The sequence below is a fragment of the Zonotrichia albicollis genome, chromosome 9 (genome assembly GCF_047830755.1).
Source record: "Zonotrichia albicollis isolate bZonAlb1 chromosome 9, bZonAlb1.hap1, whole genome shotgun sequence".
Classification (NCBI taxonomy): Eukaryota; Metazoa; Chordata; class Aves; order Passeriformes; family Passerellidae; genus Zonotrichia; species Zonotrichia albicollis.
In genome coordinates, this window is record NC_133827.1 from 23,357,477 (window position 1) to 23,373,205 (window position 15,729).

At 45.1% G+C, this 15,729-nt stretch overlaps 2 protein-coding genes across 16 annotated transcripts in view; both read left to right on the forward strand.

Annotated features, from left to right (window-relative positions):
• NEU2 (neuraminidase 2) overlaps positions 1 to 13,137 on the forward strand; it is a 39,789-nt gene extending 26,652 nt beyond the window's left edge. For 8 of the 14 annotated variants that reach the window (XM_026798044.2, XM_026798043.2, XM_074547005.1 and 5 more), the window contains 3 exons: positions 2,456 to 2,548; positions 5,954 to 6,158; positions 7,856 to 13,137. In XM_026798044.2, the coding sequence (XP_026653845.2) occupies positions 2,502 to 2,548; positions 5,954 to 6,158; positions 7,856 to 8,794 (1,191 nt within the window). In that variant the 5' untranslated portion in view covers positions 2,456 to 2,501 and the 3' untranslated portion in view covers positions 8,795 to 13,137. Of the gene's footprint in view, positions 1 to 2,455; positions 2,587 to 2,627; positions 4,136 to 5,953; positions 6,159 to 7,855 lie in introns of those variants that run through there. The other 6 variants (XM_074547012.1, XM_005495120.3, XM_074547011.1 and 3 more) reach the window with 2 other exon arrangements.
• Positions 6,023 to 15,729, forward strand: part of INPP5D (inositol polyphosphate-5-phosphatase D) — a 56,219-nt gene continuing 46,512 nt past the window's right edge. Inside the window, exons 1-2 of one of the 2 annotated variants that reach the window (XM_074546997.1) lie at positions 6,023 to 6,158; positions 13,144 to 13,375. In XM_074546997.1, the coding sequence (XP_074403098.1) occupies positions 13,242 to 13,375 (134 nt within the window). In that variant the 5' untranslated portion in view covers positions 6,023 to 6,158; positions 13,144 to 13,241. Of the gene's footprint in view, positions 6,159 to 7,896; positions 8,018 to 13,143; positions 13,376 to 15,729 lie in introns of those variants that run through there. The other variant, XM_074546999.1, reaches the window with a different exon arrangement.

A 15,729-nucleotide genomic window follows, 5' to 3' on the forward strand; every position in this document is an offset into this window, starting at 1 on the left:
GTCATTTTTGACAGCAGTAGCACAATGTAGTTGTGAAATTATTTGCTTGGGTACTTGCAGCATCTGCAGGTGCTGCCTCTCAGCCAGCCAGGGCACGGCTGGGAGAAGGGACACTTCCATCTCTTTCTTCCTCAGGTGTGACATTAAGCTTGTACTCTTCTCCCTGTGCTCAGTTCCCCCCAGTAGCTCCTTGACTGCAGGAGCTGGGATAGTTTGGCCTTGAAACACTTCCACAGAGGCTCTGGGAGCTGCCCCTGAATGCATCAGCATGTAGGTATCATTCCTGCATTCCTGCCTGGCCACTCCTATTGTTAACCCATTTCTTATCCAGAAAGAACATGTTGATGGATTGGTGTGTGGAGACAGAATGTTAGATTATCACAGCACCATCACCTGTTGGTTATAACAATTTTATGGGTTCTTTAAGCAAACTTTCCCAGAGCTCAGTATTCTGAGGGAAAGCACTGGGAGTCCACATGCTGCAACCAGAGGAATTTTGCCTTCCTCAGCACCAGGGGAGTAGAGGACCAAGAAATAAGACAGCAATAGAACCAACACCTGTGCCACAGTGCAGCAACCCATGCAGGTAGAAACATGCTGCTTAATTACTATGGTAATGTAGAAGTCTTTCCCTATTGTTTGTCTGGCTCCCATGGAACCACCCCTTATATGCAAAACAGGTTTGCTATTTAAATGTAAGCTTGTGTTTATATGCCAGCTGATAGCTTTTTCTGGGGATCCAAGACAGCTGACATTGCTGCCAACATAAATAATTTTGCGGGTTGGAGATTGCTTGGTAAGAGTGTGGTGAGCCTCCCTTTTGTCTAATCCAATACGAGTGGTTTTTGGTTCTGTTGTTTTTTGCCTTTTGATCTGACTTCCAGAAGACACAGAGTAAAAAGGTATTTTTTCTTTTCCTTTTCCTTTTTTTATTTTCATAACTGTGGACATTGCTAGGAACTAAAAAAGTTTTGTAGATTCAGCTAGGAATGCAGTTTGTGTATTCCTCCACCAAATGTATTTTAAGAAAGGTACTGCTACTCCATGTAATTCCTCTCTCCTGCTAAGAAAACCTCCACTTTAAGGTGCAGGAGCTACTGCCAAGCTGAGCCACAACAGTTTGAAAGCAGACCCTGATTGATTGTTTAGGAAAGCATGTACTAGGGTGATGGAAAATCCCCTTGCAAATGTGGTATGACATTTTTACCACAAGAGAAACTTTCTGTTTCTAGTGTGGTTAAAAAGTTTAGTTCAATTAGCTGCTGGATTAAAGTAATTCCAGTTTTGTGTCTTTTTCAGTTTTGAATTCTGAATGTTAAGGTTTGTTTTAAGGTTTATTGTTTGATGGTTTTTGCTGATAACATCTTTCTGACTTTGCATTGAGGGTGATTTAGTAGACTAAATAAATGTGTGTTGCTTGGCTTGTTAAGAAATTCCATAGCCTAGATTTACTGTAGGGTCTGGTCTAAGGGCATAAGCAGGCTGGAGATGGAGCGCTCTGATGCTGGGCTTTGGCAGAAACAGGCACAGCTGTGCTGCTTAGGAGGGAGGAAAGCTTCCACACAGGAGTGTGCTGTGCAGCAATTATTCTAGAAACAAACTGGGGCTTCTATTTCTTAACCCTATACAACTGGATTTGGAATGTGACTACTTCTGGGACCCCTCTATGCAATATCCCAAGGGAAATGTCTGATTTCTCTTCAAGTGAGACAAGGAGTGTGTTTTGGCATAATGCTTCATTGACTTTATACATTTGGAAAGCACTGTAAGTCCAGGTCTGGTGCTGAGTAGAAAATGAGCAGTCCTGGGTTCTTGCGCTTGCCTTGAAAAGCAGAATTTTAGTTGAGTTTTATATTTGACTCTGTCTGGGTTTTTTGATTGTGTTTTTTTCCCCAGACTCTCCCTTAATGAGTTGGATAGTTCTTTTGGGACCTATCTGAAATCATTCAAGAGCAAGCTACCTGCTCCACAGAGTGTAGAGCTCTCTGACAGGGACCAAGGGATCGAGTTAAGCATATTACCTTATTTTTGTTGGTTTGTTTTAAAGACATGCTGTCATTTCAGCTTGCTTCTGATCATGTTCAGAACAGGTTTTTACAGAAGCTGAGGCCAGTGGAAATGTTATGCTTTTTACTCACTTTTCTTGGAGAGGATTAAAGCAAATAAACATGCAATGGCTCATCCTGCTCATCCGTGTGAGCTGCCTTGAAGGACAAAAGTGGAAGGAACAAGTATCCTCTCCTGGTGTCTACCAGCACCTCTCCTTTCTGCCACTTGGACTCTTTCCAGGGACTAAATCCATCATAGATTCACTTGTTGACAACTGTTATTTCTTTTGACTCTTCTGGTGTGCTGGAAACAGTCTCTGCTTTGGAAATCATTACAGCTGCATAACTTGCAAATGATGAGTAATGGCTTCCTCCAGTTTAACTCCCTCTCCTCTTACTGTTTGCAGTGGGCTCATCTTTCCCTGTCTGCCCAGTCCTGCCCAGAGGTGAAGTATGGGATCTCAGTGCAGCTTCACTCGTGCCTTGGAGAGGAATTGCAGGTAAACATCAGCCTCCTTGAACACGACACTTTGCAAGGGTAAGTGTGGAAAATAAATTAAAGACTCCAGTAAAAACCAGAACGCAGTAGGGGATATTGGCTTAATGGGTACATGATAAATTTCCCTTTTCCTCGCTAGCATCTCTGTCATCCAGATAGAAGTGACCAGATATGTTATTTTCTCTTAAGAAAAAAAATTACTACATCCAGTTCCCCTTTCTTACTCCCATAGTTCAGGAAAGTACAGTTAACTCTGTCTCCAAGGTTGTTGAGTTGATACTGGTCTGAGCAATTTTTGTGTTCATGTGTACAGCTCTCCAGTCTCCTGCTTCTGTTTCAGGCCTTTGTATTCTAGTTTAGCTCTTAGTATTTTAAGATAGTGCTGTGATATTTGTCTTGCCCATATCCTTGGGGTGTGCTGGCTGCAACACTGTTTTCTTCCTTGCTGGCCAGCCAGTGCTATTTCAGTGAAATTTAGGAACCAAGTAGCATCATGGACACACACATCCCCTGGAAATGTAACATTGGAAGGACTAGCATGTGTGATTTGAATTCCAGCAGTCCTGGAATATGAGCATTGAAACACTCTTTGTATGGCTGTCCAGCCAATGATTTGCCAATTTTGCTTCTTTTTTATTCCGAAGGGTCTAGTTGGTGGGCCTGCCTTTGGATACAGGTTGGGGTCAAAAGAAAAATCAATTCCTTTCAGTTGGCTGGACAAGTAATTAAAGCAGCACTATTTTACTTTCTTTTAATATATATATTATGAATTTAAAACTTATTTTAAGATGCTTCATTTTTGATTCTGTGTGAAACTCACACTGTTATGACTCAATCTCTGCATGAAAATCCACAAGGGAGAACATAGAAAAAGCTGAATACTGACTTTGTGTGTTTAAAAAAGGATGGAAAAGTTTCTCTGCAGATGGATGCATAGCCTGTGTATATATGCATACAGCCATAATACCCACACTGTGTGTAGGGAGTGTATGTACAAGTGTATATACACACACACTCACACGTATCTCTATTTAGTCTCTGGATAGATGGAAATGTCACTTGATTCCAGTATTTTCCTTGATTATAGTTGTTGTGTCCAGGAACCTCAGGCTTGTTTCTATGGCAGCTATTCCCAGTTCAGCTATTTCCTCAATCCCCATTTGGCAGTAAATGGAAGATGTTGTGACACTCACAGTGAGCATGTCACAGGGGGGCTGAGAGTGTGGGTAGAGCTGTGTGCAGGTGACAGGCTCAGACAGGAGGGACTCGTGTGCAGCAGGCTGCAGCATGGCCTCCTGTGGCAGCAGTCTCTTGGCTTTCCATCAAGGGATTCACAGACCAGACCAGATCTCTCTGTCTCTCTCTCTTTTTCTTCTTCTTATGTTTTTCCCTTTCTTTTCCTTCCCTGTTGCCCTGCTCTGAAGCAGGACTGCAAGATCAGGATGGCATTATGAGCAGGAACACTAGGGAACCTGTGCTGCACTAGACAGGCTGACTAATCTCCCTTTAAATAATCTCCCTTTAAATAGTCTGGAAGCACACTGGTGAGTTTCTCTTTCAGGAGCCATAAATAGCCAGATCCATGCTGGTAAGTAGCAAACAGCACAGTTATTTGTTCTAGGAAGGTCTTCCTATTTCCTTCATGTTATTGCATGGATAGCTGTGATCCAGTTCTGGTAACAGTCTGTATGGTAGCAGTGCTGCTGCCTTTCCTCACGCTGCTTTATCTTCTGTGACAGTGAGGAGGGAGCAGCTGCTCCTGGGAGATTGACTTCCCTTTCCAGTGCCTTTGGATCAGAATGGCAGTGGAGCTGGGGCTTGCTGTGGACTGTACAGCTGGCTTTAGCTGGAGCAGTGCAGTTCAGACCCTTCTGAGAAGTGCTGTGAGTTCAAAAATCTGACTGATATTTATAGCACCTGGAAGGTGGAAGGAAGGAATATTTGAACACTCGCTGCGTAGCTATGGATCTGGATAGAGTGGAATATATGGTCCTGTGAGGTAGCTCACCTTGTGCTTCAGACTTGTCTGGAAGATAAATTCAGTTTATTTGTTTTCCTAACTCATAAATAAACACTGAAAAAAAATTGACCAAGTCTATGTTAGTTAGGCTGGCTAATATAATCTTCTAAAAGATGGAAGAGTGCAAACTATTCTTCAGGTAGATACAAGCACTCTGAAGCTGCCTCAATATCTGGTCCTGAATTATCAAGGCAGCCTTCAAGAACATCAGGAGCTCATCCATGTCCAGTAGTTGTTACAGCACTTTCTAAGATTTAGGTAAATAGGAGAATCCTCAACAAAAAGGACAGCAAGTCTTGCCTCAGTGAGGTAGGAGGCATTTGAATTTCTTACTCATAGTGTATTGTCATCTTCTTCCTGCCATCCTACCCACTCAATGCGTCAGAGATCTAAGGCTTGATTTTTTAATATTTTTTTTCTTTTTTTGCTTCCCCACCTTCTCTGCTGAGCAGGGAATATCCAAGCCTTCAGTTTCTGGTACATCATGTGAGAATTTTTTTTTTCCTTTTATATTTTTCTCTTTTTTTCTTTCTTATTTTTTCTCCATTTGCTAAGACACAATTCCCTTAATCTACTGGCTTTTGTACAGGGGTGAGTTGGCTCACTGGCGCAAGAGGACAGAGGGCCAAGTAGGTCTGAGGAGGGGAAGAGAGGATATGTGGGGGCATAGCACAGACCAGTTACACAGAGGCAGCTTCCTTAAATTGTCCCTCATGTTTGCTTTCCTTCATAACATTGCTATTAAATCATTGTAAAGAGGACAAGGTTTCTGCCTGGTCACATCCCAAGTGATGTGACACCATTCAGACTGCTTTTTGATCTTATGGAAGGAGAGGTGTTCTTTTCCTTTCCTTATTCATGCTCAGTGCTTGCCATCCTCAAACTGGGACACACCTGGGGCCTCAGTGTGTAATTTATATGGGATTTTAAACTCATATTTGGCAAAGCAGAAGTTCTGTGCCAAGTTTTGGATACAACCTCAACAGAGAAATTAATGGTCTTCTGAGGGAAACTACTACAATGTCTTATTATCAACAGTCTTCTGAATTAGAGTAAACAAAACAAACAAACAAAAAAAATCCCAGCTTGTGCATTTAATTAAAAAGACAAAACAAAGCACAGCTTTTTAATTAACTGTATTTGGTGTACTTACCATGTGACACTCCAGTCAGACCAGCCAGGTTGTTCCTGGGGTAAGTTTGGCCTGAGTTCCAGCTACTATGCTATGCACAGGTTCTCTTTGGGAAAGCAGAAGGAAAATACAAAGCTGAAACTATGCTTCAATGCCTGACAGGTCCCACTGAGCAGAGAGAGCAAAAAGCAGTGGAATCTGCCCCATGACACTTTGCTGGGTCAAAATGCAGTGTGCTTTGTCTCTTCCCCCAGCACGATGGCTGCGTTCCCTGTCCTGCAGCAAGAGGCGTTATTCCAGAACGGTACCTGGAGCTATCGAATTCCAGCCCTGCTCTACCTGCCGCGCTTCAGCATCATCCTGGCCTTTGCTGAGGAGCGAGAGGACCTGGTGGATGAACATGCCAAGCTGATAGTCATGCGCAGGGGCGTGTATGACCCAGCCACGCAGCACGTTCAGGTACCAGCGCAGGGAGAAGCAGGGGACACTGCCCCCTGCTCTGCCCCCACTGAGTGGAAAGTAGGGACAGGGCAGCTTCTCCTCCCCAGGTACAGGAGACAAATCTGCCTATAAATAATGCATTTCTAGTTATCACTGCTGGGATTCAACCCTATGGGCAGCTGTTGGGGGGACTAAAATGGAGTAGATATTCTAGAGGTGGCTTTAACCCATCATTGCACAGCTGGGGATGCAGATACAGAGATGGGACAAAAGTTCTGTTGTAGCAGGAAAAATGTGGTGGAGAGGCAGAAATGCCTCAAGGAAGAGGAAGAAATGCCACAACGATGGGGAGAAGTAAATTAGCGATCAGTGACTATTCTTTTTTTTTTAATTTTTTTTAATTCATCATTTTAGGACTGATTTCTGGTTTAAAAAACAATTGAGACTAGTTAGTCTCTCCATGCAAAAAAATAGTGTCTGGTTTGCTGGTGCCAGTGAATTAGCTACCTTATTAACCTACCAGTTATTATTAACAGTTATGCTGCCGGCTGGCTGGGGGTGGTGGAAACTCTATTTATAATAATTTTTTTGCATATGCAAAGGCATGAATTTCTTGGGGAAAAAAAAGTAATTATATTTTTTTATTCCAAACCTTCGTTGGTTGCCTTAGATTATAGGCTCTTAAGAGCTGGAGTCTGCCTAGCAGAAGCAGCCTCTGAGCCCACCTGCAGTGTCATACCATTCAGGTAACATCTTGTGTAAGTCCCTGTGATTCAGTTGGTGGGGTTCAGTTGGTCATAAACTTAGTAATTTGTGTTCACATGAATTTTTTAAAATGGAAGTACTAAGTTTTCAATAAAAGTTAATATTAGTTGGATAGAAACAGATCAGATATGAACAAAAAGGCTAATCAGCAAATCAGGGCAGAAAAGTTAATTAATATAATCTTACTGAAAACTACTGCTTTGCTTACCAAGCCAATAACATGATGTAGTCATAGTTTTCTAATTGTAATGCTAGTGTTAGAAACATGATTGCGTTATGTGCTATTCATTTGAAGAAAACAGGGCTTGCTGGGTAGTTATACCAGCTCTATGACCTATTTTCTGAGTCAGCTCAGGGTCCAAATCTCCACACCAGAATCATGTAATCAGCCCTTGCAAGGTGCTTCAGTGTAGGCTGGGTTGCCCATTGACATACATTCACATCAAAGTGGAGGAACAGGAGCCTGAATGAGCAGGGATTTGTCATCATCCAGGATGCTTGAAAAGGGCTTGGGTTTCTCTGTGACTTCCTAAAAAACATGGACACAGCACAGTGTCTGTACTAGCGCAGTTTGACCACTGGGCATGTCTGTGCCATATATATATATATTTGTGAGGATTTCTGAAAATTCAGCCACTGTAGCTTTTTAAAGGATGTCATCAGCCACCAGCCGCATTGAGATATGGAACTATCAGTTCCTCAGGGAGTAGTAATTGAAAAGGACATAACCCACATGCTTGGTGAAGTGTACATGCTTTGTGTCATCAAAATAATTTTCACTTTCCTTTGACGATGCTTATTGTTTTCCCATTTCTTGCTCTATCCATTATCCTGCTTCTGTTCTTCCCATACTCTTCTGTAGCTTTTATCCAGACATCCTTGCACTATAATGTGGGTCTCTTTGTAACAGTGTGTTCCATTCTTGTCTCCCTTCCCACGGACTGTGGCAGTGGAAAAGGATGGAGACCCTTGTCAGTGCAAAGCTTGAAGGCCACCGATCTATGAACCCCTGCCCGGTATATGATGAAGTCTCGGGAAAACTCATCTTGTTCTTCATAGCTGTCCCAGGAAAGATCTCTGAGCAGCATCAGCTGAGGACAAAGATCAACCTGGTACGTCTCTGCTATGTCACTAGCATGGACCAAGGACGCACCTGGAGCGCTGCCCAGGATGTCACTGACAGGACCATTAGGAATGAGTACAAGAACTGGGCCACCTTTGCGGTGGGGCCAGGTCATGGATTGCAGTTGCTCGATGAGGCCCGGAGCCTTGTGATTCCTGCCTATGCCTATCGTATCTTGGACCCCAAGCAACACCCCACCCCTCATGCCTTCTGCTTCATCAGCTCTGACCATGGGGCAACATGGCAGAAGGGGAACTTTGTGGGGGAGGAGAGCGCAGTGGAGTGCCAGGTAGCAGAGGTGCATACCTGTGGCAGGAAGGTCCTTTACTGCAATGCAAGGAGCAACAGGGGAGCCAGGATCCAGGCTGTCAGCTACAACCATGGGCTGGACTTTGAGGGAGGCCAGCGAGTTGAAATGCTAATAGAACCTCCCTCAGGATGCCATGGGAGTGTTACTGCCTTTCCACCTCCCCCAGATGCCAGATGTCAAGATAGTTGGTTACTCTATGCTCATCCTACAGACCCAAGAGGTCGAAAAGATTTAGGAATTTACCTCAACAAAAGCCCTTTAAATCCAGCACACTGGACAAAACCCAGCATACTCTTCAAGGGCCTGTGTGCTTATTCGGATCTGCAGTACATGGGAGTTGGGCCTGATGGCTCACCTTTGTTCTCCTGCTTCTTTGAATATGGGACCCACAGACAATGTGAAGAGATGATTTTTGTCATGTTCACTCTGAAGCAAGCCTTTCCCTCAGAACACTGAGTCCCAAGCCTTTCCATCAGCATCCCTCTGAAAACCATCTTTGCTGATGCTTTTTACTATCATTTGTCATCCCTCAGCAAAAGGGTTTTTTTACTCCTGCTGCACACATACTTTGGTGTTGGCTTGTTCTGTCTGTAGATTGTGAAGTCCATTAAACATACCACAACTTTGCACATTTGTTTTTGTTTTTTGTTGCCTGTTCTCCCTTTTTGCCTTTCTCTTTGGCTGCTTTTTTATGCATCATGTGCTGAAAACAAGTGTGACCTTTGTATAGGGCTTCTCACCTTGAGGTCTCTGATAGACTTCATCAGGGACACGTGTGCTGACAGTGCAGGGACTGCAAGGGAACAAATGGCAGCAGGGTTGTGCTGAGTGGTATTTAGTAAGTTGTGGAGAAACTTCTAGAGAGGGCACTGGGCTTACTACCCTATATCTGCTGTCTTCTTCTTCAGGAAGCTGCTTTGGCTCTGGTAAGGAGCACTGTTTCTTGCAGCCAGTGTAGGAATGCAGGCACCTGTGATTTCCAGGGTTTTCTGTCTCCTTATTTCAGCAAGGCCGTGTGATGCCTTGCTCTTGGGATATTCCATGCCAACTTCTTCAGTGTTTTTGGGGCTGCCTTGTTGAGTTCCCAGGCATCCCAGAGGCTTCTGCCTAACTTAACCTTCTCCTTACTTCACATGCTGTGTTTTCTTGCTTTCTCGCCCTTTTGCTTACACTGCATTGAGAAGGTGCAGTTTCCCATGTGTAAGAAAATCACAGCCTTGTGTGCTCTGGCTGCTCCCTGTCCCTGAGCAGTCTTACTAGGGGTCAATGAGGACACCAGGACCCTTCTACACTAGGGGACAGAGCAAGTGGCAAAAATGGCATTTTGCCTATATGGAAACTGCAGGATCAGGACAGGTCTGCAGAGGGAGCTCCCAATTTAGAGTCAAGAGGGGAAGTGTTTGCTGGTCTATCTAACACAACTGCCGTGCTATGATCCACATAGCAACTACTCTTATTGTTGACAACACTATGTCTTGTTATTACAGAGTATTACTGGCATATGAGGCACTATGTCAAACAAATATCATTGCCTCACTTTCAGCAAAAAAGCACCAGTGCCAGAGGAAGGAGAACTGACCAAGGCCAGAGAAACATAAAACACTTAAGCTGGAAGGCTTTCCAATGCAGACAGATTTTCAGCAGATTCCTGAACGAAACAGCTCTAGTTTTGGTGAGAGAGACACTATTCTACTACTGTACAGTGTGTTTTGAAAAGAGCCATTATACAATGACTAGACAAGAGACTGACCAGAAACAAATGGCTACCATGTGAGACACATCAGAGCAGATGGAGCTAGGAAAGTGTTGCCCATGCCTCTGGACAAAATTCTGCATATGACCCAGTCTATGCTTGTTTCCTGTGTGTTGTATCCTGCGTGTGTGCACACATTCAGTGACTGCAAGGAAAATATGTTTCTTCACCCTCTTGGTGAAGAAAACTTTCAGAGATCTCTCAGAACACATCCCCTTTGGTGAACACTACCAAGTCCCATAGGATCCTTTGCAGTGTCACTGCTCAGGTCCGTGAGTCTCTGTTTGCACAGTGCTCCTACCCTTGCCTTTTACTACTGACAGCTTTCATGGGTGTTGGGAAAAAAGGCCCTGACTTTTCTCACTATGGAGATTTGTTCCAGGGCACCTGGATGCTGCAGATACCAAGGGAGTGAAGGGATCTCGTGACCTTCACAGACACATTGGTAACTTCTCAAGCTTTTCCCAAGCAGCAGGTCAGTAACATGCTGGGCTGGAGTAGCAGAGTGACTCAGGTAGTCAGTACTTTTTGGGTATTACGCCTAATGCTCTTTAGATGTGGGCCAGAATCTAAATAACCTTTGTGGCAAATAGCCTATCGCTGATGCCTAATTAGGGAATGGTATATTTAGATTTCTGCAAAGCTAACTGCTGCCCTATAGACTTAACCTCCTCATCAGGTACTACGGAATACTTTAGTTTTGTGACATGGAAATGCATACTTAAGTTTCTATCTGGCCAAGCCTGGCAGTTTCCATGCTGATGCAGTGCACAGGCTGAATATAAGTGGGGAGGAGGGGTTGGCTGACCACTGTACATCTTGAATGATGCCACAGACAGTATTTATTTACTGGCTCTGGAGAGGCTGGTGTGTGGACACCCATCTGGTACAGTACTACCTGGACATCTCTAGAAAAACCAGTTCAGATAAAGTATCTATTATAGTGTCTTGGAGATAAGATGATATTCCAAGCTAACAAGCCATTAGGGATCACAGAGCTGTTTATATTGGGGGATTGGGATTTACCTTTTGAGCCCCTGAAGCTGTGCTGTGCTTTCTTTTAGGACCAAGAGATACTCACAGAAACCAGCCTGTGCATTCAATTGTCACAGTCATCCTCTGTACTTGGATCCCTTCCCCTTGTTTTTGTCTCCAAGTCAAGGACTAGTGTGTGCCTGGACACAGCATTTGAAGGAAGTAGCAGCAGATTGCTAAAAATTTATGTTGGTGGTGGGGTGGATAGGAGCTAAGTATGCAGTTGATTAATCTCAGATGTCTAATGAGGGCTTGTGCTTGTTACCTGGTGTTAGTTTGCAGAAGATCAGGAGAAGCTCTCCAAACAGATTCATTTTATCAAAATCGATGCTGTGAGCAGCTCTGTCCACTCTGCATCCAGATACGTGTCTGTTGCATGGAGAGCACTCTGAGGTCAAGCAGTGGTTGACATTCAGAGCTGTTCTGCTTCCTGCTGCAGCTGTGCTCCAGAGAAGCTTCTGGAGGTACCAGAAATCCCAAGGATTTGGTGCAGCTGAGGTTAGCAGTGCACTGTGGCCAGGCAGGGCTGTCAGAGCAGCTGCATGGTGCCTTTGCCATATGCAGACTCTCATTTTGGTTGGGAGAACAGAGTCTGTAACCACTCTGTAGCTTACAGCTAGTGGCAGAGCCACTTCATGGCATTCTGTGTCTAACTCCATTTAGGCACTGGAATCCATAGGAGTTTGCCTGCTCAGGGCCTGTGTGGATGTTGGTGGAGCTGAAGGCCAGGTTCAGCTGAGCTAATTTTCATGTGCAGACAGTGCTTGCTCAGCATGGACAGGAAGCCCTGCACGGTGCAGTTCTGCTCATCGAGCAGGGCCCTGCTCTGGCCACACAGCTTTGGGCTGCTGCTGCCCACAGTTTCATCTTACTGCAGAGGTTTAGCTGGACACTGCAGACCAAGCCTCTGCACAGCTGAAGGCAACAAGAAGGCTTAGAGGGATGGATGCTGGGTTATGCTGGTTCACTGTCCTTTTACACACCCACACATTTGCACTGACAGTCTGTTCTCTCCTGCCTTGCTGTCCCTGCAGTGTACAGCACTTCATGCATGGCCCAGGTACTGCGGTTCCAGTACTTCTCCTGGGTCCGGGAACCGAGGGTTGCATAGGGCTAGCAGGGTTTGCACCTTTCCTCTGCCCCTGGACTTCGATTCCCAGCTCAGCTGCTGCTTTCAGGTATAGCTCAAACGTGGATGTGCAGAGAGCAGAGTGGTTGGAGGTACAGGATAGACAACCAAAATTGTCATGCAGGCAGTGCCCCTGTAGGAATGTTCTGGCATTGCTGCAAATACGTCTTGGAGATGCAGCACTAAGCATGCCCACAGCATAGCTGAGGGACAGATGTACATACAAAGAAAAGGGAAGTGAAAGCTCCAGTTCTCCCCTCTCTGACGCAGGTTGCAGACACAGCTTTGCTCTATCCCACCTTTGGGGATTTAGAGTAGGAAAGATCTTTGAATCCATCTCACAGTAGCTGACAGGGAGCTTTGATCAAAAATCCCTAGCACAAATCAGCCTTTCAGTCTGCTTCTATGCATGGAGACATGCAGTAGTTATTTTATTTTTTCAATTCTTTGAAGTTCCCTCCTCACACCTAGTTAGATAGGACTAGTCAAGGCAGGAATGGGGCAGTCAGTGCTATGTATCCTAATGCACAGTGTGTTTCTGATCAGAGATTTATTTATTCCCCATGGAGACCTGTAGTGGGTAGGGCAGAGAGACAGGAAAAAGATGAAAACTCAAAGGATCTGGCAGGAGATCGTAAATTCGACGGCAGGCCACCAAAGCCTGGGGGACTGAATCTGTGAAGGAGCAGAAGAGATCACCAGATGGGAATTTTGGACACAAAGCAGGAGGGAAAGGCAGGGAACGTGGGCTTGCTAGTCACTTCAGCAGCAGCATGAAGAGGGAGAGTGGGGGCTGCAGGGATATGTCACACTCACTCTCTGAGCTGTTTGAGTTGAGGAAGTTGTCCGTGGCTGAGTTTCCTTTCCCTCTCTGTGCTATTGAAACAGGAAGCTGGTGAGCCGAAGCTGGCTGATCGTTACACACAGACACACAGGCAGCTCTGGCAGCTCCTGTGCTGGCATTCAGGTTTCCTCCAGCTCCAGCAATGGATCAGTGCTGGTACCACGGCAACATCACTCGCTCCAGAGCTGAAGACCTGCTCTCCAAAGTAGGCAAGGACGGCAGCTTCCTTGTGCGGGCCAGTGAGTCAATTGCTTCAGCATATGCACTCTGCGTGCTGTAAGTACGGCGTTCACCGCGCCCTCGCCCACACTGCTATCCCTGCTGGGCAGGGGTCACTCCTGCCTCCTCCCCTGCACACAGGCAAACAGGTGCTCTACTCACTGGGAACGTGCAGCCTTCCTCAGAGCGCCACTGGTTTCACCAGACTGGGCCATGGGGTGGGGAAGGGTTAGGAGCCAGGCTGAATAAACCCATGGTTTATGTACTGCTGTACTGCTCACGCTGCTCTTGCCCCTGATTCAAAAGGGAGAATGGTCAAAGGCACTGCTGCTGTGCTTTGAGAGAAAATAACCTCTTGAACTTCTGGAGTGTCTTAACAACTTGGGTCAAATATTTATCTTTAGTGACCCCAGTCCGGAGCCTGGGACCTCCCAGGCACTTTTCTTGCTCTGGTTCAGTGTATGTTTGAGCTCCCTGCTTGTACTGTGTTGCATTCAGCAAAAGGCTTGAAATAGTTCCTGGAGCTGTGCATAGTATACCTGGCAGAGCAGTGATTCCACCTGCATCATTAATGTGGCTCATGGGGTAAATGTTTCATGTGGGGAATAGGGAGAGAAGTGCTGGCAGCCCTAATCCCCTCATTCTGGGTTAGGTCAGGAACCAGAAAGCAAGGCCTCCTGCCCTGGGTTTGTGAGAGGCAGTTTTTTTTTTCCTGGAGGCAGGAGAGGAGTGAGAGGAGACTGAAGTCAATAGGTAAAATCTGAGACATTTAACTTTGTCTTACAGAGAGATCAGACAGTTGCTCCTTGCTTAGGAGAGATCAAGAGAGCCCTAGTGGGACCCTATCAGATCCTCTTTGCTGCCATTTTGCAGCAGATTGATGAAGCTAATTTAATCTTTACCCCACATTACATTACAAACATTGCAAGCAGGTTTCTCATTTTCTGTCTGAAAGTACATTTCTTGTAGTGATGGAGGTGGTGCTGCTGTTTATAACTCTGAGCTAACTGCTTGGCTCTGAGGTCAGATCCTGCTGACAGCACTGTCGGCTGCTGAGTGCCATGGGGCTGGGTAACTGCCCCGTGGGTGTAGGTGTTGGACTGCCAGGGAGTGGTGGCTGGGGAGTGGGTGTCTTCACAAGGCACAGAGAGCCTCAGTGCCTGCCTGATAAGGTGCTTGAAACAACACAGGGAAGAGTTTTGTCTTTCTGGAGGGAGCAGAGAAAGAAGGGCAGCTGCAGATGAACAGCCAGTACTAGCAGGAAGGAGGAGAGAAAATCCTGTAACAGGAGCTGAGGGTCTAAGTGGTCAGTCAGGGAACAATTTACTAGAACAGACTGTTGCTTCCACTGAGTGATTTTAGTGTTACTCCATTGATTTGACTTGTAACCAGTATGTACACCAAATATTTTCACCAAGGGATGGTGGGGATTATAGAAAGGGAAGGTGCTGCAGAAAGGCCTACTAACATGCATTTGCATAAGTTTTTCCATTGTAAATGTTTATGCAGCCGGCTTTGAAAGCCTTTTGTGACTTGAGAGACATGGGATCAGGAAACAGAAACAATATAATGACCATGATTTTCTGTACCGGGAGCCAAAGGTTACATTCTTAAATCCATTCTGAGGTAGCTAATATGAATGGCTTGATTAAAGAATTGGGGAGCACCCAGCCTTGCCAGCCAAGAGCGGCTGGATCAGAGGTGCAAAGGGCTGGCATTAATTACAGCCTGGGAAACATCACACAGACTGCTGTCAAACGATCTGACATAAGCTTTCAGCTTATGCTGGCTTGCAGTTAGTTTGTGGAGAGGTGGTGAATAAATCTTTCCCTCTGAATGTCATCTCCACAAAATGGGCACCTTTGCTGAAGCTGAAAACTTCCTCACAGATGTATCAGTTTCAGCTGTGCTATTGACTGGGAGGTGTTTGAAGTTTGAGCTCTTCAGTTGCTTCGTTTAAAAAATAGAGAGGCTGGAGACAAAGAATGGGAGAGTGGGGAATTGAAAGGCTGACTGCAAATTGTTTCCACAAAAGAGAATTCTGTTGCAAAGGAGCGGGTGTCAACTCTGTATACATAAGGAAAACGAAAAACATGAAATTTGCTCTGAAAAAGAAATGTCATATTCTACATAGCTCTAATATTTACTGGGCAGATCAATCAAGATCCAGCAAAAGCATTTATTATTATAATATTATAGAATGAAATAATGATTTCATTGAAGAGCTGCTTTAGAAAAACAGGGTTTGTATAAATATAGACAAGTAGAGGAGGTGTATTTGGAGAGCCTTTTAAGAGTGCCTTGCCTCCCTTTCTGAAACTTTGAACAGCAGCAGTTAGAGAGTGAAAGGCTGGGGAGTGCTCCTCCCCCTGTACAGCTGTCCCCTGTTCTGGTCACACTGCCCCATAAAA